Source organism: Mercenaria mercenaria, chromosome 17, assembly GCF_021730395.1.
Source record: "Mercenaria mercenaria strain notata chromosome 17, MADL_Memer_1, whole genome shotgun sequence".
Taxonomy (NCBI): domain Eukaryota; kingdom Metazoa; phylum Mollusca; class Bivalvia; order Venerida; family Veneridae; genus Mercenaria; species Mercenaria mercenaria.
Genome location: NC_069377.1, coordinates 35,372,228 through 35,395,572, shown reverse-complemented (window position 1 = coordinate 35,395,572; position 23,345 = coordinate 35,372,228). Strand labels below are relative to the sequence as shown.

Sequence of the window (23,345 nt, the reverse complement as noted above, 5' to 3'; positions counted from 1 at the left end):
TATCACATCTAGATCAATCGAGATCAAGCAGCACATTACAGGACTCATGATGTATGTTTGTAAAATCTTACGGTTTTAAAAAAGAAGACATTTTAAACGTACGTACGGACGAATGTACGGACAGGCCGTTATGTGGCATGACCTTACTTTATAAAAATGCATCACTTGACACTAAGAGTAAGTATGAATCAGTTTACATATAAATATGTATCAAGAATAAGATAAAAACTAACTTTTACTAAAATAGCTATTTGTTTAAATGGCGGCCATTTTGAATGTTCTAAAAATAGAATTCCAATAAGCTGTGACCTTGGCCCTTACAGCCAAAAGTCTTATATTGTCCCAAGCTATCGCTTTACAAAATTTGGTACTTTTGTCCAACCTGTCTAGATCTTTCGAAATTGGCACTCAACTAATTTGACAGATAGCTATTTCCTAGCAAAGAGTGTAAATTTTCGCGCATGCGCATTCTACGTAGTGCAAAAAAGACATGACCGCACAATATAAACTGCGTTAAAGTTATATCGAATTTCAATCTATAAGATCAATAAAAGGGGATTTATCCACGGCGCGAAGCGCCGGGGATGAAAATCCCCGAGACGGTAACGTCCGTATATAGTTATTCGTCTTTGTTGTTTGCATATACTGAGGCAATTTTTTCAATGTTTTCCGGTTCCGGTTTATGTACACGTCGCAGACTGGTTGTCTGCATGAACATCCAACCACCCCGAATCAGTCACCGAAATTCGTAAACCGCGCCAACGTGATTCTTTTACTTCTTTTTCGTAAAGAAAACTGTACATGCAACTGAAAAAAAACTTTTAAAACAGTAAGGAAGTGTAAAGGCCGACAAGATTCTGCGTGGAGTCCAAACAAACAAACAAAAACTAAAGCCAGTGTGAGAACGCGGTGAATGATGTCATCGTCGCGGCTCCCCGTAAATTTTTGCAAAGTATAATATTCGCTGTAAGAGGTATGATGCTATTAAATGTAAACTTGCTGAATATTTCCTTGTAGGTGGATATATAAAAGATAAATCCCCATGCTAGGCGGTGTCTTCATTCATATTATGTCTATTTTATAGTAAATTACCACCGCAAGACAAAAGAAAATATATGTAGATCTTTGCAAACCCACAATTGACTTGCTCAAAATGAAATACTTTAATTAACTAATGCGCATTATAATTGATGATTTTCGATTCATAATGAACAGGCAATTAACTATTTTTTAGCAATTTTGATCTTTCATCTCAACAAGTTAATGTTAAGAGAGAGAGAGAAAAAAAGGAAGATATTTTCCATGAATTGGAAAAGCTTGTGTTTGATTTCCTGACATATGATCTCACAGAACTTACCACCTGGCGCAATTAGCTTACATGATACTAGTAATATGATTAAAAGTCGATACTGAAAATAAAATGTTCAATTAAGAGAAGTTGAAGCATGGATTTCAGGATTACATATTGATTCCAACTGATGTAGAAAATGGGGATCAATTCATTCCGTATTTAAAAAGATAATTATAAGCTTAAAATTGTTATGTTTTTATTTCAATTGATTCTTTAAATTTTAAAGTTTTTATTTGACAATATCAAAGTGGTTGGGATGGTGAATGCAGCGGTCAGATTTAATAGAGAGGGGGCGGGTGGCGGTGTTCTACACCTACATTCTTTATCTGTTGTTAGACGATGTACTATTTTTTGCGGAATTCAAGTTTATCATAATTATTCTATTAATTAAAGGTTAATGACTTCTGCGCATGATACATTTTCTATATGAAAATGATCCAGCATGTAAACATAAGAGATAAAAATTAGAGATATATATTAGGTATTTTCCTTCCGCATGTAATTAAGTCCTTGATTTGATCCAGATCTGAGGAATTTAGATTTTTTATAACTAAATTTACATCGTTTTAAAAGGAAATCTTCATGAAGTTCCAAAGTATATTCTTAAAGATCTTAAAATATTAGATAGCACATGAAATGTTTATTTTTTATTTACAAAACTGCCCCACCACGTGATATATTAATCCGAGTGCGTTCTTACTAGAAGGGCATTACACTCGTACACACACTGAAAGAGATTGTAAGTAATTCTTACAATATGTAGGTTTAGTTTAAACATATTTTATTGCTTATAATACATGTATTTATATCATTACAGCAACATATTAATATGGATATTAACAATCGATTGAATTATAGCAATAGGGTCGGGCCACAAGTTCTGCCAACATTAGTAAACTTCCCTTGAAAATTAACTATGACATAGAATTAATTACTTTTACGAAATAAACAATTATATCATGTATTACAAAAGATTGAATGAAGAAAAGACCAAAATTTGACTGAAACTAAAAAAGAAAAATATAGCTAGTTTAATGTTATATATGATGTTGATATTGCTATTTTTTCCTCATGGATCTATTTCCCAGAAGTTAGGCAAGGGCAGGAGTAACTGTATTCGTTTGCGATAAGTTGAGGTTTGATTAATAATCAATATCAAATGTTTGGTACTGGTAGAAATTACAAGTCACAGCTATTCTCACTGAAAACGATTAGAATTTATGATAAATTTATGCACCGCCAAAGTAATTATTGAATTGCTTTCGTCTGAGTACATGTCAGATCCAAATAATAGCAGTGTGTCATTTAAAGGATGAAAAGTTCTGGTTTCGTGAAATAGGTCGATTCATTGTTCTCTAAATTTCATACACTGAAAGAAATAATGTTCAGCATTCTCGATGGGATACCCACAGTCACAACTGGGATTATCTCTTAAATGGTTTCTGTATAAATCGTTATTCAGATTACTGCATCGGTTTCTTAACCTTGCATGTAATATTGAGGGCAGTCTTTTACCAATCAAAAAAGTATTTGGGGATTGTTGGTGCTTTGAACAAATCTTTTAGCCTTGATTTAAATATATTAAGGGATTCAGAATTTCTAATATTTATATCAAGTGAATTCCATAGATCGGTAGATGACGGTATAAATGAGTGACTATAAATCTGAGTTCTTCGAGCTATTGTTACATAGTTATCATTGTTTCTCAAAGGGTAATTATAGATATCTCTGCTACAATAGGAGGAAAAATATTTGACAAGAATTCAGGGAGTAGACTATTTTTAGCTTTATAAACTGTAATAAGCTTTTGAATATTTCGTCTGTCCTCTAAGGAGACCCATCCTATTTCTTGAACTAAATTTTATATTGAGACAGACCTGGTTAATCCTGTAACTATACGCGCCGCTTCATATTGTAATTTTTCTAAGGATTGTTTTTGTTGTACTGTGCATCCATCCCAAACGATAGATGCATACTCTAATATAGGCCTCATATATGAAATATAAATTTGATTTAGAGTAGATCTTTTTAACTTGAATTTTAGTGCTCTCATAGAACTCAGAACTTTCGATGCAGACTTTTCTATGTGGCTAATATGCTCGTGCCATTTAAGATCGGACGATAAAGTTAAACCTAAATGTTTATGAAAATCAACATAATCTAGTAAAATACCATTAAAATAAAGAGATGGCTTTACTTGTAGATTAGAAAAAAAAACATTACTTCAGTTTTGGTAGGATTAAAATCAACTAACCACTGTTTGGACCACGGGATAATTGTGGTTAGATCACTATTTAATACAGATTCTATGTAATTCACATCATAAGAAGTTACAGCGAAGGAGCTGTGTAGAACCACATTTGTAACAGATCGCATTTGTAACAGATTTCGTACGTATGCGATCGCATTCGTAACAGGTAAAATGTGTTACGAATGTGTTTGTCCAACATGGGGGTTGACATGAGAAGCACATATGTATCATGTTGAGTTTTATACTGCAAATGTTCAATGAGTTGGTTGTCATCGCAACATCATTAAATGACTGCCATAAGCATATCACAAGTTATCGTCGTCGTCGTCGAGGTCAATGACATCATAAAATTATTTGAGCCTCATCATGAGAAAATGGGCCTTCGGGAATCTTCGAGGCTTTGCAACCAGTGTGGGCCCAGATCAGCCTGCGCATCCGCGCAGTCTGATCATGGCCCACACCGTTCGCTGTTATTTCAAAGAAGGCTTATTCTACCTGAATATGAAATTTTCTGACCCTGATTCAGATGCATAAATGCACAGGTCTAGACTTTTCGGAAATTCACGAAAATGTCCGAATGCCAATTTTTCCGTGACGTGGCTCATTTTTATAATCATTTCTGCATCCATAGCCACTACCACTTTAATATGATTACAACTTCAGCTACTTCTACTGTTACCTCGACTTGCTGAAATGTAGACCCACATGCCCAGGTCACTGGTTCGAACCCGGTGGCGACATACATTTGTAGCTGTCTTTCGTCATCCAGAGCTGTTTCAAGTTGGGTGACAAACAGGAAGTTGCTATGTCACGGGACATATTATATACAACTTGTCATGGACCGAGTCGTTAGCCTTAAGTCTAGGAGGGCCCGACCTTGTGCTGCGAACTAATGTCTCTGGGATTTTAAGTGAATACACCTTATTTTCTAATTACCCTCACCCCACTGAGTCCGTCTGTGAGGTACATGTAATAGGCCTTCTTTTATTATAATCCCGCCGGGAAATAGAGGAGGCTGTGCGTTCGTGCAGTTATATATATAAGTTCATGTCCTTGGTATAACTTGCCCATTCAAAGTCAGATTTTCAAATTATTTGGTACAAATGATCAGCATGGATAGAAGGTGTGTTGAGATCATGATCCTTGTTGCTACATGTATAAATCCAAGAACAAGTTTACAGCTTTGAACTTAGATTTGTGTTGTAATATAAATGTTTGTGCCCGGATCATAACCCGCTTTAGTCAGATTTCCAAATACTTTGGTACAAATAACCACCATTTATTGACAATCTGTAATGATCATATTACACCTATTACTGCAAACGTCTCAAATTTTGGGACCCTGTAGAATGGTTTTGATGAACATTATCTTTGTTTGTTGGATTCAGAGCGCCTGTTTTCAACAGTATTTAGGTAATACAGTTTCGGAGTTACTCGTGCCGTTCCTATAGAGATACAAAATAAGAGTGTTTCAATACGAATGCAGACACCAGGCCTGGCAAGAAAACTCTCATAGTAAATATAATCCAATAAACTTCACGTCAGGGTTTTAAGTTGGACATATTTCGTTTGTCGTCAGTTTAAGTTTTTTATGTTTAAAGTAATGCGAATTGACAAAGATAAACAAAACGAAAACCCTATCTTGCAGCGAACCCGCGGACACCGACGACATCAGGATCAGAACAATAGCCATTAGCAGTCCTCGAATAGTCAAGCTAGTCACTATTTTTAAGTATAATATATTATGTAGATGTATATATACCCAGTGTTCAGCTTTAACAAGACTTTCTATGCTAGTTGAGACTGCCTTGATCTTGATTTTCGATCACTTTATTTGTTGTTGAAGCGATACAACCAGCGAATTGCCGATTAAAAAAGTTGAACAGGGATTGCATGTGGTGTATCTTACCCCTTTAATCATACATATTCATATACATGTATTCATGTATTTAATAAAAATGAAATCTTACAAACCAAAACCTATATGGGAAATTTGTAAGTGACATGTACATGAAGTACTATGAACAGACCAGTCATGATAACCGTTCGGTATTCATGCCAAGTTTAATTGCCAGATAACCAACCAGTACCAAGACCGGAAAAATCCCTCTATCAACAAGAGGGTCGTCATGGCCCACTATCGCTCACATGAGTAATACTACACTGTACATGTTATTAAATCTGTGATTTTGCCATTTTAGGGGTCATAATTCTTAAGACAAATAGCGTGATATGGCTACTCTTCGAGGAAAAAAGATATATAATTCCTACGATATATAATTTCTAGGCAAGCTTGGTCATAATCAAATCATAAATGTGATCTCTGTCATGTTCACAATGCTAAAATCAGCAAATTTTGTCATTTAAGGGACCATAACTCCAGCAAAAATGTTGCTATATAGCTGGTTTTCGTAAGGAACCGAGATGTTATAGATATATAACTTCTCTACAAGTTTGGTTATTAAATGAAATAATAAATATGGCCTCTATTGTGTTCAAGGAAGTGATATCCTATATAAGTTTAATGAAAATCAAATAATAAATGTAGTCTCCACTGTGTTCACAAGCAGCATTTTTTACCAAATCAGGGGCCATAACTCGAAGTCAAATAAATGGTGCAATACGGTTGTCTTTGAAAGGAACCGAGATCTTATAGATATACAAGTTGTATGCATATTGAGTCAAAATAACAAAACATGTGGTCTTAATCGGGTTCACAAGGCTAAAATCAGTAATTATTGCCATTCCAGGGGCCATAACTCCTAGACGAATAAGGTGATATGGCTGGTTTTCGAAAGGAACCGAGATATAGATCTATATTAAGTTCTGTGCAAGTTTTGTCAAAATCAAATGATAAATGTTGTCTCTGTCATATTCGCAAGAAAAATGAGAACGGACGGATCATCGCAATAGCTTACTTTGTCACTTCGTACAATGAGCTAAAACATGTTACAAATGTGTTTCAGATGTAAAAATGCACTTTTCTGTTCATTTTTCCGATTGAAAATGACATGTAACAAATGTGATCAGATGTCACATCAAAAATCGGCATCGATCACATTCGTCACAAAAATTGTTACATATGTGCTTGATTTCTGTTACGTATGCGATCTCATTTGTAACACGTGTTACATATGCGATCGCATTTGTAACACCTGTTACAAATGCGATCTGTTACGAATGTGGTCCTACAGAGCTGTCATCTGCAAACAAACGGGTAATGCTTAAAAGATTTTCAGCTATGTCGTTTACATAGATTAAAAAAAGTAGAGGCCCAAGGACCGAGCCCTGTGGAACGCCAGCATTTAGTGGGAGTATCCTCGAGATTTCACTACCAACAAAGACAGACTGTTTGCGATTCAAAAGATAACTCTCAAACCAACTAAGTAGTGTATCATCTAGGCCGTATTGCTTAAGTTTAAAAAGAAGACCACGGTGCCAAACTCTATCAAATGCTTTAGATATATCACAGAAAACAATGCAAGTTGATTTTCTCTCGTCAAAAGATTCACGTAGTTGGTGATACATATCTACTAGCTGAAAGACAGTTGAATGACCAGGTAAAAAGCCAGACTGTAGCGAATAGATCAAATTATTGGAGTATAAATGGTTATAGATATGTTTAAAAATTACTCTTTCCATGACTTTTTCGACACAACTTATTAAGGAAATAGGTCTGTAATTCGATGGATTATTTTTTATTCCTTTTTTGAAAAGGGGCATTACTTTAGCAAGTTTCCAAGCACTGGGATAAACACCTTCATGAACATATCTGTTAAATATGATACTAAGAGGTTTTGCAACTGTTAAACGTGTTTCTTTAAGTAACCTATGACTTATATGGTCCGGACCTACAGCTTTATTAGTTAATAATGAAGATATAATGTCAGCAATTTCACTTTCAGTTATAGGAGATATATGTAAGGTAGAATTTGTTTTTAACATAAAGTTAGGTAAATGTGTATTAGAATCATCAACTCTTGACACAGAGGAAAAATACTCATTAAAACAGTTTGCCTTTTCGTTATCATTGGTATAGTAATATCATCTCTATTATTTTCGACAACAAATGTTGGTATATTATTGTTGCTGGCACTACTATTGTTTTTAATAAGCGTTTTTACTGTTTTCCAATAAAACTTTGGACTGGTCGATTTTGTTTCCTCCAAAGAAAATTCTAAATTGTTATAAAAACGTTCCTTAGCATGATGCTTTAAAGATGTATTCTGCTCATCTTTCATTGAAATATTTTATATTAAGATATTCACTTCAAATGCAAATAATCCTCATCAAATATATTCCACTTCACTAAATATATAAATAAATTGTCTATATTGAGCTACATTCATAATCAAATGCCATGTAGTAACAGTTGATTGTGTAAAAAAACTTCCAGTTTTTTTATGATAGTACACACATACTGCTTTCAGCTGTACATGTATACAGTGCGTACTATTATTAACCAAATTCGTTAGTGTTAATACACATAAATTTGTTTATTCTATGTTTACATAAACTACTGGTAGTATTTTTTTCATGTTTTCAAATATGAAATTTGGGTCTAATATACCTTTAAGTTGTTTACCTTGTTTCTAATGCGCTTAAAAGAATTCCAATCAGATACACTTTTAGTCTGCAGAGCTTTTTTCTTTAAACGGTCACGTTTTCTTGAAGCTCTGCGAATTTCGGAGTCATACCATGGTCTATCGTGTGGTCTTATTGTAACAAGATGTCGGAATACATTGTTTAGCTAATTCGATAAAAACGTTTGTAAAAGATTCACATGCCACATCTATCGAATTTGAATTTAAAAATAACCAGTCAGTATTTTGAATCAAATTATTAAGTTCATCAAAATTACCGCGATTATAGTTCCAAACCTCTCGTTTATACGCTATAGGTATATTATTAGGGTATTATATATATGCTATACAGTATCCCAGCCAGCATTCTATAACGGCCCGATATCAAACCGACGTCGTTGTCTATAACGGCCCGATATCGGCTTCAATATCGGCTGCAAATAGGAATGATGTCGGCCCGACGTCGGCAGACGATATCGGGCCAACATCATAATGACATCGGTCCGACATTGGCAAACGATATTTGGCCAACATCAAAATGATATCGGCCCAATATTGGCAGATCATATCGTTGTCGCGAAATTGTGTGACACGCAGTGCTTCGTCAAAGTTTTCTTCAAATATACACTTTATAAATTCTCAGAGTAATTTACTTGAGAGCAGATGTGTCTCGCATCATGTGTATGATGGTTATTTGATTTTATTGATATAATATTTTTCACAACTATATACTACATGTTTATACAGTTACGTAAGTTTTCTGTATATCAAGTTCTTAACACTATCAAAATTGTTCAATAAGAATTTTAAACATATTTTTTTTGTTTTGTAAATATAAATATATCTACGGTGGCATTCTACATGAAATAAAAATGCATCTTAATTATAACCTCCCTTTACTACATATAAAAATTTGATAAATATCGTCTACAAATTTTGTTTGGAACCTAGTTTGATTAATTCTGGCATACATCATATTTGCTTAATAAATTAGCACACATAAACAATTAGATTACTTTTCACGTTTATCAATAATATTTTGAAAAATATAGTTATATTAGAGAATCCAATATCGGCCCGATGTCAATCCGACTTACGAAATAGTTACACCGATTGATGTCGATCTACCGATTTTAATATTTTGCGGCAGTTCAAACGGTCTGATCTCGGCGATATATGATCATTTTGTGTCGATTCGCCGTAAAACCTAACTCACTCACTCACAACGGCCCGAGGTCGGCCCTACATCGGCACATTTTGCCGACATTCCGACATTATACCTATATCGGACCGATATAGTCATGCTGGCTGGGATGTAGGTTCCTGGCAAACTGGACAGAAAATGGACCATATATGACTCTAAACAGGTGACATCCTCGAAATAATGCTAGGGTCTTGATAACCAAGGTGACCTATGTTTCATCATGTCATTTGGATAACAGATACATTTTGTACGTAATAATTTCCGGTATAATTACTTAAAACAGCAACGTCAGTGACAAGGAGTCGCGTCCCCTGATAATTCATGACAGATGTCGTCCAAGTCTGATAAAAATATATACAACAACTTTTTGAAGCTGTAGAAAAAAAAAACAAGATCAAATGAAAGAAAATATGACACCTTTTAATGTAATGAACAAGTTTCATATTTGTATGATGTGTGGAAATAGACTGGGGAATGCTTGTTCTTTTCGGATGAAAATAAGAATAAAGCCGGGTTTTCAGGTACGATGTGATTAATAGCATACATATCTTTAATCAAAGTATTCTGCAGCTGTATAATATATTACTTGATTAAAATAATCATTATTGTGGCAAAACAATTCGTAATATAATGATACCTTTATGGGTTTTTTTACCACACGTAAAGAGCGCAAACAAAACATCCGGGAAATAGCATAGCGACCGATAGCATCGTAAAAAGGTCTATACTATCGTGTTTTCATTTTTTCACCATTGTAATATCGTGATATCGCGTTTTCGTTATCGTAGTATCGTGATTTCGCTATTTCGATCATCGTACTATCGCGTAATCACCATCGTACTATCGAGTTATCATCATCGTACTGTCGCGTTATCACCATCGTACTGTCGCGTTATCACCATCGTACATTTCGTAGACAAACCTTGACAGGATTGTCTACAGGTTTGGATCCGTACCTCTAGAATCTGATTCTAGAGGTACGGATCCGTACCCCTTGACATTTCCTTCTAGGTTCTATCCCAGTTTATGTGGATAAAAAACGTTAAGCCATCACATTCGGTTTACCAAAATTCCATAAAAACCTTAAACCATTAATGCTTCGTAAATATCGTAGTTTTTTTCTTTATTAATATAATCATTTATTTCAGAATGAAGTTTGTTACGAAGACAATTTATCGTCAAGTCCCAAAGGTGAATGATACCCTTGAATGTTGCCATGGATACATTAAAATCGGTCAGAATTGCTCTGAAGGTAATACGGTACTAGCGATCTCAATTATTCATTGTAGACATTCCATATAACAGGAAATATGTACAGCTTTTTTCATATAATAAATATAATAAGGAAATATTTTTAAGCTAGCTTCACAGTATCATTGGAGCAACTTAAGTCTTGTTTGTAGTATGATACAACACAAAAAGGGTCAAAACGAATTTTTTTCTGCCTGTTTATATTTACTTGTAAAATACAAGCTGTTTTATGACATAATTTATATTGTTACATATAAAATTTTTTATACGTTTGGTTGGTGATGGTAACATTTTGATTTTGACAGTATACATTACCATTGCTTTCGAAATAGCTGCCTGTCACAGAATCTTTTTTACTTGCTCTACGTCACAGCATTATTTTTCATTTCATTATTTTAGTACAAATAGCACATTTCAAAGAAATTTTAATGGTTCATGTATACTGAATGTAATGACCAGCCAAATATAGTATGTCTGTTGCCTGCAGTAACGCTGTGGCATATACTATTACGGAAAATTGAATTGTGTTTCATTGCCGTAGCCAGTACGATTGTCACTCAATAGCTTGAAAACGGTTTTACTGTGGAAAATGGTAATAAGTACTGGGAATAGAACCATTTAAGCGCCTTTGCCCCGAGTAAGTCCCATATATGTGCAGGGACAAATTTATTACCTGGATTTATAGATCGAGGGCTTGGTGCAAAACTATTGCAAGTGTATATAAATAAAGAACAAGATACAATAGTTTTGCGCCAAGCCCTCGAGATGCTTTGTTGATGTTTTTCGCTGCCTGTCGTAGCAAAAAAAACAACAACAAAAAACAAAAAAAAATTCAAAAAAACACGTGACCGATAACGTAGTAGCCACACTGATATGGCGACTTTCCAGCTTTGATGGTACAAGAATACCAGGTGCCACTCTGTGCATTATTTCACCATGAACGGGCGCCTGTGAAGAACCACCGAAATACAATTTTCTGCAGAAATCAGATTGAATTACTATTCATCATATGATGAAACTAGTTACATTACCATATCTACGTTCATTATCTGTGCTGAGATATATTTTTAAATAGGGTCTCTCACTTCATAACATGTATAACCATTACTTGACTCCTTATATAAATTGCCGGTTTATGATCTATTGACCGGTTTTTAATTCAACATTAAATTTCAAGTCAACACTTGAAGGGAAAAATAAACTGTTACTGTAACTACTTAATGTAATGTAATAAACCACTTATTGAATGGCTTGCTGGTCAGTACTCCTTCGGACCACTTTCAACAGTTTTTACTAAATATTGTCCGGAAAGCCGTTCAGTAAGTGCATAATAAACATACATGTACACAGTCATTATTTTCTGATTGACTGTGTTATGGCTTCAAAAGTCATTTAGAGTACGTATATTTATGTTTGCTATTTTTTTTCATTTCGTTTCTAAATTTCAGGCTGTAAAAAGGGTAAATACGGCGAAAATTGCACACAGAATTGCCTCTGTTCTAACCAAGAACTGTTTTGTGATAAAAACTCTGGCACGTGTCTGTGCCCTGCAGGTTTTACTGGAAAGAATTGTACGGACGGTACGTACCTAATTTGATTTAACTTTTAATAATTCTGATATTTGAACTTAATTTAATATGTTTATACACCGGAAAGAACGGCATTTATAAATGTTTATTTTATGCCTATTTGCATTCTGCGGCAGAGCGTTAGTGAAAGGTGTATGTTAACTGGAAATTTCGAGTTACTAAGTCAAAATTTCGGGTAAATATTTCGGAATTTCGAGTAAAGTATCTCAAAATTCCGAGTTACTTAGTCGAAATTTCGAGTTGGTATCTCGAAATTTCGAGTTAATAAATAAAACGCTCCTGGCATTAATGCCCTTCCGTAGCATTATGTACAAATTTCACAATTAAATATGAAAAGGCAGTAAAAAAGTATGTTGCCGGACTACTTTCATTAATATGCATGACCTGACACAGTTCTAGGGCAAGTAAAAACTTCACTTAGTTCCATTTTAACGTCAATAAACATTAAAGTTTCGTTCAACAACAAAACAACAAAAAATAAGGTGGAGGTATATAATAAAAGGTTTATTTTAACAGTAGCTAGATCTGGGATTTTGTATTCAGCTCTCGCGGATTTTGCAAGGTCTGATCACACTCGGCGTTTGCGCGCCTCGTGAGATCCGGTCTGTCAAAAATCCACAAGAGCCGAATACAGCATCCCAGATCGAGTTACTATTATAATAACACTGTTGTATCTAATATGTGGTTTAAACAGGATGGCGAACCCACGTGACTTTCCGGTTTTCTTACACGTGTGGAAAATCGCTCTGTCCGTGCAATAGTCCATGGCCATCCGTAATCCCGCTCGAAAGTAGTTGAGAAATATAGCTAGGTATACCAAATTATTCCTTGGTCCAAGACAAAATAATATGTATGTATCTCTTCTGGGGACTGCGACTGGATCAGGAAATGACGTCATCAATATGGCGACCGTTTACGAAAATAATACTGCTGAATAATGATTGAAAATATTAGTAAAATTGCTTATAATATCGAATATGATGTTATTAAACAAGGCAGTTGGACATATCAAATATATTATTTTTGCACTTTCTCAGTAGAAAGTATATTTAAGTTATTTTAGTTGTTTATTTTGTACCCCACCCACCTAATTTACAATGCATTTTTACATATCGCTTCTACCTCTTGAAATAAAATATTTTCGACTAATCTTATGGCGTTAAATCTGAAATAAGATTATTTCCAAACGTTACAAGAAATATAACATACAATAAGGTAAAATACGTTATTAATATCTGGTTTTAATCAGTACCTACATGTAGAAGGAAAGGATTTTGTCGAAAATGCAATACAAATCAATGGCGGCACAAGTAATTGTCTATGCTGTTATTATTAGAACATGTGCGTATTACATGCATTGTTTGCAATTTTATTTAAACAAGATTTAAGTACGATCAAGACGACTATGCCGGTGGAAATTTAACAGATATTTTCTTGAAGTTAGATTCATAATAGTCGACTTAATTACTCAGAATTACTGGTTAATCATATGCATTCAAACTTGACATCAACACTGAAAGCGTTTTACTTAATTCGTCTTCAGCTCCGCGATAACAAAAGTATCTATAAACAATATTATTTATCAAACCTGCATTTAAACGTTTATTATGGGCTTTCCGTAATTATGTTTAGCTAATTGTAGGAGTAGGGGCATCAGGGGCATGGGATAATCATTTCATTTTCTTTCTTTCATCATTCTTTCTCTGAAACTGAAAATATTTCTCAACAGATCCGATTTGTGATAAACTCTGATTCATCTTAATGCAACGCATCTTTGAACCGTAAAACTCTGCAGCAATGCATGTATAGGTAAGAACATGATAAATACATGAACTAAGTAAAGCCAATAGACAGAAAGCTTAAAACGTAATATAAAGGAACGTAGTGCGGCAAAGCCTTGGAACGGTCAGTTGCAAAGCAATGCTGGTGTGCTTAAACAGTAGTTTGGCAATAATGCTCACACTCTATCTCTCCACCATATTCCAATGTTATAGAACATTATACGTAAACTTAATCCCCGAACTGCTGAGTGTCTTATTCAGACTGAGGGCACACTATTAATTGAAACACAAAAAAATGATCGAGTAAATATTTACATTAAATACGTAAATAGCCTCTGGTCCTTTAGTATTATGAAGTTCGTTTAATATCATTATAATACAATTCAGCTTAAGCTGGTGCTAAAGGGCATGAGATTTTTTTTTTCACCTTTCTAAACCTCTCAGGAACAAACTTAGTCAAACCAAGTCTTCTATTATCTTGATTATTTGCGTTCTATACATTCAAGGAATCTTTTTAAAGCTTTTAACAAATCATTTGCGCATGTTCTCCATGCCGTTACAGAAAGCAGAATACCAGCAGAACATTATTAAGGATCCGACAAATCAGGAAAGTAGAAAAATATCAAAGCAACTCAGTCCCAATGGCCTTTAAGAACCACCAGTCATGGCGTGGTCCACCTCTTTCGTTGGTCACGATCAAAGAGGAAAGTGTAGCATCAAGCTGACAAAAGAATGAACACCGAATATGCAACATATCTCCAAATAAGAGGGTCAGAACCGCATATGATAAAACATTTCATCATTTGTGAAAATTTTCATTAAAATTGATACTTGTGTTAACTACTGTTTTGATGCACTTAGTAATCGAAGTGTTTTTAAATTGCTATTAAACTTTAAAAAAAAATAACCCACATAAGTCTGAATTACAATCGTGAAATTTAGTAGAATATTCTTGCACTTGATAATAGGAGTATATCTGCAAAAGGACATATTGATAACGTTCATTGAATTCTTGAAAGTCGCTCTTGCAAATATATGAAGATTATATAAAAGTTAAGGAAAGTGTAGTTATTAAACGTCGCATATAACCGACAAACAACATGACCTTTAGCTGATTGTGACAAACTACGTATCTAGTAACAGATAGTTATCTAAGCTGATATACTTGCAGAAGATTGTATGGGGAACATCCCCATCTGAATAGAGAAAAACTCCAGTAAATAAACTTGAATGTGTAAATCAATTTAAGATATGGAGATATATCAATCCCAAGCGATGCAGTATTGTAGTCTTTGAATTGTTAGTTTCATTTAATAACTACACCTCCCTGACATAAAAAAATGTCAATTATTCGAGCAACAACTGATTGTTTGTATTTGAAAACTTCATCAAGAATGCGTGAATTATTTTTCATATAGTAGCCACATATAACTATGTTTAACGTTTTCTAAATCATACGACAAGCTAGGTAGAAGTAGTTCTCATGGATTACTTATTATCTCTCGGAAAACTGCATTCCCTTACCGGACATCGTTTAATACGGAGATGCTTTGACAATCTGACTCACACGTTCACATGGAACTTATTTTTAGCAATGTTACAAGCAGAAAAAGGCTTAACTGAAATTAAATACACACGAAAAGGCGTTTAATGAAAGCAGTTTTTTTGTAATTCATTGGATTATGTGGTAAATAGGTATAAAGAGTAAAGGAATCATATGAAACGACGGAAAGCACACTCTGTAATTGCTGGATTTTAATTTTTCTGGGAAGGTTTTTTTTTCAGAATCTGCATATACTTTGTCGCAATATCTTTTTTTTACATGAGGTAAATATCAGTTCGACATGAAGTTATACGATTTAATAAATTAGAAGTGGTACATGTATTAGAGGTTAGATTATCTATGAAACGAGCATAATCTAATTGTATATGCAATTAAGGAATCGAAAATAATATTGCTGATCATATATGCGAGCTTTGCTTGAAAATACAAATGAAGGGATGTGATTAGTGACCAAATCCTGTTCACTGAAAGGACTCAAGGTGTAGTTTTTAGTATTATAAATTTTCTTCTGCAAAACATAAATATACTGTAGCGCTAAACGACGATGACATCATAGACCACTAGTATGCTGGACAAAAACATTCTTAGAGAAATCTTCTGATGATTCCTTTCGTAGATGTCTTTAACTTAGTTTTACTGGGAAGTATGTATTAATTGACTGGATTTATCAATTTCAATAGGAGAATTTGCACTACAAAATAGTTTACAACAAGCTGTAAATGCATTAGAAAAAGCATTCTTAAAATTGTAACAGGTATTTTTTCTATTGATTTTGAGTTCTGACCACAGTGTCGGGGCATTAAGCTGAACTGACACACTGATACAGATAACAAGGATATATAGATACATATAATTATGCTAATCGACTATTGTAGTGATAGATTATCAGACTATTTCTATTTTAAATCGAACATACTGCGCCATTAAACAGACATTTGCTCACTTAATATCGTTATTCAGTCGTTTTCGTCATTTTTTATATTTATGGATATTTGTTTTTCATTTTAAACATATGAATTCCATCCTTTTCCATAAAAGTGTTTTATCTGCTAGAATAAACATTACCTTCACTAAATATATCAATTTTGCAATCATAACATAGTTTTCAAAGACGTTGTCACCTGTAATTATTCAGCAGCCTACGTTTTTTCATTTTTTCTTAAGCCGCCATATTTATGACGTCATAATTTTTTCCAGTCGCGTGTCTGGAAAGAGATACATGGGAAATTACGATAACTCACTTCAATCTACAATGTGGGATAGGTCTCTATATTTCTCAATAATTTTCTCACGGCGGCCCATATTCCCACAAATTGACATGCACTACAACATTTTGATTTCTAATTACCTTGTTACATGACGGACTTTAATATGAAATAAAAAGCGTTGAAGACAGATAAAACGAGTTCTGTCCTTGGCAAATATCATTGCTGTCTTCAAACACTTCGCCAAAATTCGCCAGTGCTTTTTATTTCATTACAATCTGTCAAGAGATAAGGAAACAAAAGCAATCGAGCGATTCTCCCCGTGTGTGCGATACCGAGAAGTCACGTGAGCGGGCCACCCTGTTGAAAGGGGGTGGGGGTGATTTTTAAGAGTTTAACACTATACAGTATGTTGTCGAATTATTTGGAGTACTTAGTTTACTTTAAATGAACGACCATAATTTTATGGATAACTTCTTATTACTTACGCAGAATGTGAGGAGGGCTTCTTTGGAAGTAATTGTACAAACGAGTGCGCATGTAAGAATAACAGCACGTGCAATAGAAGAAATGGCTTGTGTAATTGTACATCACCAGGATGGGTAGGCGATAGTTGCGATAAAGGTATGCTAAATTGAGAAAAAATATATGAAACTCATACCTGATATTAAGATATAAGAATTCTTCCTTTCTGGTAGATGTTGGAAACTATTCCATTGAATCATAACATAACCGATTTTGGAAAGAACTGAATATTTTTTGGTTCTTAATCATTCACCGGAAATTCAAAACGTGATACGACCTAAGAAATATTTGTTCTACATTCACAGAATGCGCCAATGAGACATATGGGCTACAATGCAAAGAAAAGTGCTCGTGTAATGAAAACGAAACATGTGATCATGTGACTGGAGAGTGTACGTGCAAACCTGGCTGGAAAGGGAACAATTGTTCTCAGGGTATGAAATATCATGAAACTTTTCTTTTATTTTACAAATAAAAAGAATATAGATCTATTCTATTAAAATCCAACTAGTGTGCATGATGCATGACGAGAAATCATATTGCGTTCTGATGTAAACTAATATTTAAATTGTTTTTTTTTTTGTAATACATTATGCTGCATTTGCCTTTATTCAGAATGCGAAGGCTTCACGTTTGGTATTGACTGTAATGAGAACTGCACGTGTAAAAAAGACCATGCGGAATCATGTGATAGAGTCACCGGTGAATGCCTCTGTCGGAATGGTTACATGTGGGACTGTAGTGAAGGTATTGAATATTCTATGCTATACTTTGAGTACTGTTAAGAGCTCCGAATGGGAAAAGAGTGCGTTTTTTTTTATCTCGTGGCCACGACAGTAACTCGTGGAAAATCAGCCGCAAGTTAATTATCTCGTGGCAACGAGATAACAAATATCAACGACTTGATCACTCCCTCGGAACTTCCGTAAATATGTTTTATTTTGTTTAACAGAGCTCTCGCTCAGACTGTTTCCATAATGCAACTTTCAGTTTTTAAATATTCACAGTACCGATTGTTACGTCACTGTACAACGCTTTAATATTAATTAAAAGGTGGTATCGGCTACTTACGACCTTTTTGGCCAAATGATTATTTTTATCCACTAGCACATATATATACCATGCCCTTTTATAAGATTGTAAGTTGCAGTTACAATCTGTTTCTTATGTAGATATTTCTAAAACTCACTAAAAAGAGGTCGTCGGTGATATATTTTAACGAATGTCATTTTCGGTCTACACAACTGGCGTGAGGTACACACATACTTGATTTTATGTTGAGGTTATGGCCCTTTAAATACAGTTTCCGAGAATAAGCCGTAAAAAGGTAAACCTGTTATTACTCGGACCATGACTTTTCCATTTTAACAGAATGTCCAGCTGGATGGTATGGAAAAAACTGCAATGACAAATGTTCTGCCAAATGCACGGGTACCACGTATTGTAATCCGTTCAACGGCTCTTGCATTTGTATCAGCCGGAAGGGAGTAAACTGTTCTGAAGGTACAAAATTCTTTTCTTTCTGTTGTGATATCAACATGTTGCAATGTGTATGGTCCGAGAGCTCACGGACTTTTATTGCAACAATTGAGGCCAAAAGAAGTTTATACATTTTTTGAAACAATATTTCATATCCTCCATGAAAACCCATTTCTTAAGTGTCAAAGCCGTGCCTATCTATATTTTGTTCACTTATGTTTGTGATAGGGGAGGTGAAACTCACTTGTAAAAATTTAGGGGGTAGGGTAAAGTTTACGTCTATTAGTATTTTCACTGTTTACTTAAAGTAGCTATATGATTGTCAGTAAATATATATATGTCAACCAATGTCAGCAAAATGAAATTCATCAAAAAGGAATGAAGGGCAGACTTGATATTTAAGGTCAAAGGTCAAATTTATGTACAAATCACAAAAATTGGCATATTTGGAATTTATTTTTATTCTTAAAAATTAGTTTGTTACCATAAGTCACTCAGCTTTATATATGTAATGAGTATATATCAGTCAAAGTCAGAAATGCAAATCTTATTGCAAAACGTCAAAGTCAACCCTGATAATTGAAGGTCAAAGTTCATTTTCATGCAAAAATATGAAAAATGTTACATTTACTTTTTCTAACGTTTTTAATATGTTTTCACATTGCTAGTCACTGAAGTTAATTCATTTTAATGTTTCTATGTCAGGCAAAGTCAGCAGTGCACAGGTAACCCCAAAACTGCCAACGGTAAAGCATATATCAAAGGTCAAAGGTCAAATTTGTTTGAAAAATTGCATGAATAGTTTCCTGTTTGAAATATAAATGCTATTTCTGATCATTATTTTTAATTGCTCGTGATTTATTTTAACGTATATATGTCCAACAATGTCAGCAATAAAGATATCGTCAAAAATCAGACAAGTTCAAATGTGATATTAAGGGTCAAAGGTCATTTTCAAGTAAAAGAATGAAAAAATAGCTCTTTAACTTTTCTTCTTGTTAATGATATTTTGTCGATATTAATTAACAATATCAGTTCATTTTAATGTATCAAATGTAAGCGATGTTTGGTATGCACATATTATTTCAAAACATTCAAGGTCAACCATAATTTCAAAGGTCAAAGGTCAAAAAAATGAGTAAAATGTTGCAATAATATCACCTGTTTGTAATAATTTTTATTGTTTGAAAGTATTTGTTTTGTCATTTTAGTAACTGATCGTTGTTCATTTTACTGTATATATATATCAGACGATGTCATGAAAGAGAAAATAAGTCAAGGTCGAACCTGGTATTAAAGGTCAGGGGTCATTTTTGTGTAAAAGATCAACTTGTAGCATACTTACTTATTACTTTGTTAAAAAATAATAGCGCTTGTTAGAATTTTCTGTTAGCAATTCATTTTAATGTATACATGTCAAGCAATGTCAGGAATGAAGGTCTTATCCAAATAAGCCAAAGCCAAACCTATTATCAAAGGTCAAAGGTCAAATTTGCGTGAAAATTAGCCAAAAAAAAAAACAGTATTTTTGCAATGATTTTTCATTATTTTTTGGTGGTATTTCAAAATTATTAACAAATTATTATTCATTTTAAAGTATATATAACAGATGATATCATTCTTGAAATAATAATGAAAAATTAGTCAAGGTCAAATCTGACATTGAAGGTCAAAGTATAGGGCCTTGAAAAAAACTCGCCATTATGAAAAATAAATGGCTGGAACAAGTTGGGGAGTAAATGCAAAGATCCTCTGCAAGTCTACACAGGCAACGTACGGTCCATAGCAGAGTACGCATCAACCTCATGGGTAACTGCTTCCAAAACCAGTAAAGACAAGTCAAATGGTTTATCGCGGCCAGAAATTTGTACAAACCGGACAGAAGTTGCGAAATTGTCATTTGTGCAGGAATGAAGCGTTTACTATAATGTCCAGTACTGGACAGGTATAGTGACCATGCACGGACACAGCCAATTTTCTCAGAGGGGGTCCGATCCCCTGCCCCCACCCCCCACCCGCCCTGGAAATTTTGCAATTTGGCACTTCATTTTTTGCATTCTGGGACAGTTTTATGGACTAACCTGTTAAATTTGCGAAAATGATAAAATCAAGCTTTCTTGAAGGTAAAATTCTTAGTTTCTTTTAAATAATATGAATTATGTCGGGGTCGTATGTAGCAGCAGCCGCATATACTTTACATGCAGTCCTAATGTTGCCTTTTTCGAAAAACATTTTCTTTCCTTCTTGTCTTTTTTCCTTTCTAAAGATTTTCCAGACGGGGTCCGGACTCCCGGTCCCCACCCCCCCATCTGGATCCGCGCATGGTGATATATCATGCTTTCTGTTTATGCAGGTAAACTTGTGTTTGGTTAAATTTCAACAGAGCACAATTGTCTGAACAGTGTACAAACTCATTACTTTTTTTTCAGGCAAGGGTGGAAAAAAGTGGTAGACACTGAAAGCAGTAACATTTTTATTAAAAAAAAAAAAATAAACAATGAGACAAACATTTCCAACATCTTTGGACGGTTAAAAAATCCCATGTTAAACATACGATAAAGCCCGAAACGCAAAAAAATGTTCCGAATGTAAATCGGGTGAAGTAAGTGCTCTATGTAGATTATGCGTCTAGATTGATTAAACTGGGCAAGTCTACTTACTTATTACTTGAGGATGAAAAAAAACGTGTTTTTTTAAATGTTGCTCTTAAACAAGGGTGGCGGTTGAACTACTAAAAGTACAACAACAGTTGATTCACAACAAATCGTACGGTATGTTTTATAATCAGTAGAAGCTAGTCGTATTTACGCTTATGAGACCTGTTTCACCCATAAGTAAAGAACTGACAGGTCCATCATGAAATATTTTCCTCATCGGCCGCGATCAATAAACTGGACAAGGTTAAATTTCAGGTCTGAGGATAATCCTGGGGCAGTGAGACAACTCCAATAAAATAAATGGAAAAGACAGTCAACCCTGAGCCATAAGAGACAAGACGAGAGTACAAAGCTTTTGCGCAGGCAGAGAAGGCAAAGAGACTACCACTCCACTCAAAACTAAAGAGCAGAACCAGGAACAGACTGAAAAGAGTCTTAACCATATCGTCAAAAAAACCGCAAAAAGGGAAAGCAACAGCACTGGACACAGAGGCAGAGCCGCTCGAACCCAATGAATGGGTTCCCAGACAATGTGCTCCACAGATCAGATTGGAGGTGCCAGTAGTAGAAGAAAAGGGAAAGCAACATCAGGCTTACCAATAATCTCTTACACTAGAAATGACCAATAACCGCTATCCAGCACACTCTTGGATCCAAGCATATACCGATGGATCAGTGGAAAAGGCAGTTCAGAAAACTGGGAGTGGTGCCTACATCAAATTTTCAGACAGCTCCTCCTTCGTACTCTCTCATCCAGTCGGCAAGAGATGCTCCAACAACAGATCCAGATGCAAGCCCTCATATCGGCGACACTCAAACTGTATGAGCGAGGAGAAAAGGGACAATATTTTCCTAACAGACCCCAAGTCAGCTTTTCAGGCTCTCTCAGCAGTTCCATCAGACAACTTAATCAGACAGCTGTTGAAAAACATCAATCTCCTGCCTGAGAGCAACAATGTAGCATTTCGATGGATTCCTGCACATTTGGGCATAGCTAGAAATGAAGCTGCGCCCAAACTTGCAAAGACAGCAACCAGACAAATACAGCCCCAACCTCCAACTTTATACAGAGAAGCTCAGACTCTATGAAAGAACAGCTTTGCGTCAGACTGGAAGAACATACATGGAGGTTACCTGCCAAGACAGGACTGTCTACACAAGCTAAACAGCCAATTAACTTTCTTCCGTCTGCGTACTGAAGACTGTGGCCTGAGAAAACACGTGAAGAAGCTGGGAGTTGCAGAGAAAGCTAAATGTTAGCGTGGATCAGAAAAACAAACACCGTTTCACATTCTGCAAAGCTGTTCCTGTCTGGTAGAAGCACGCCAGAATGTTTGGCCAACAGACATCCCATTTGAGATCAAGCCGTGGAGAGATGCCAGCGACCTGCAGAATACGGTGCAGTCCATTGCCGCATCTAATCATAAGATATAAAACGGCATAAGAAGATGGAAGGCAGTAAGGACGTTAGTGAGTAAAGGCTAACATTAAAATGAATTAACATCAAGTTATAACAAGATATGTTTGAATAAAGAAATAAAATAACAGTGCTATCTTTTGAATTTATTACCCAAAACTGAATTTTAAACTTTAACATCAGGGCCGATCTAGACTCATGATTTATAATATCTTCATTGTTGACATTGACCCATATATATATACATGTATGAAACTTCAAGGAATAACCATAAAATATTAATAATAACAAAATACCTTTAAACAATGAAAAGTAATGCAAAAATGCTTTTTCTGTGATCTTTCACGCAAATTTCATCTTTAACCTTTGATATCCTTTACCAATCACTGTTTTTTAGATCTGCGTTGCTGACATTGATTTACAAATAAACATAAGACAAAATTATTTTCAATGAACAAAATGACAAGATAATTTGTAACGAAGAAGAA

At 34.7% G+C, this 23,345-nt stretch overlaps 1 protein-coding gene across 2 annotated transcripts in view; it reads left to right on the top strand.

Moving 5' to 3' along the window:
* Window positions 1-23,345, top strand: part of LOC123537237 (multiple epidermal growth factor-like domains protein 10) — a 41,215-nt gene that overhangs the window by 9,351 nt on the left and 8,519 nt on the right. For both annotated transcript variants that reach the window (XM_045320888.2, XM_053527675.1), the window contains 6 exons: window positions 10,538-10,641; window positions 12,089-12,220; window positions 17,272-17,403; window positions 17,610-17,738; window positions 17,920-18,051; window positions 18,676-18,807. In XM_045320888.2, the coding sequence (XP_045176823.2) occupies window positions 10,538-10,641; window positions 12,089-12,220; window positions 17,272-17,403; window positions 17,610-17,738; window positions 17,920-18,051; window positions 18,676-18,807 (761 nt within the window). The remainder of the gene's footprint in view (window positions 1-10,537; window positions 10,642-12,088; window positions 12,221-17,271; window positions 17,404-17,609; window positions 17,739-17,919; window positions 18,052-18,675; window positions 18,808-23,345) is intronic.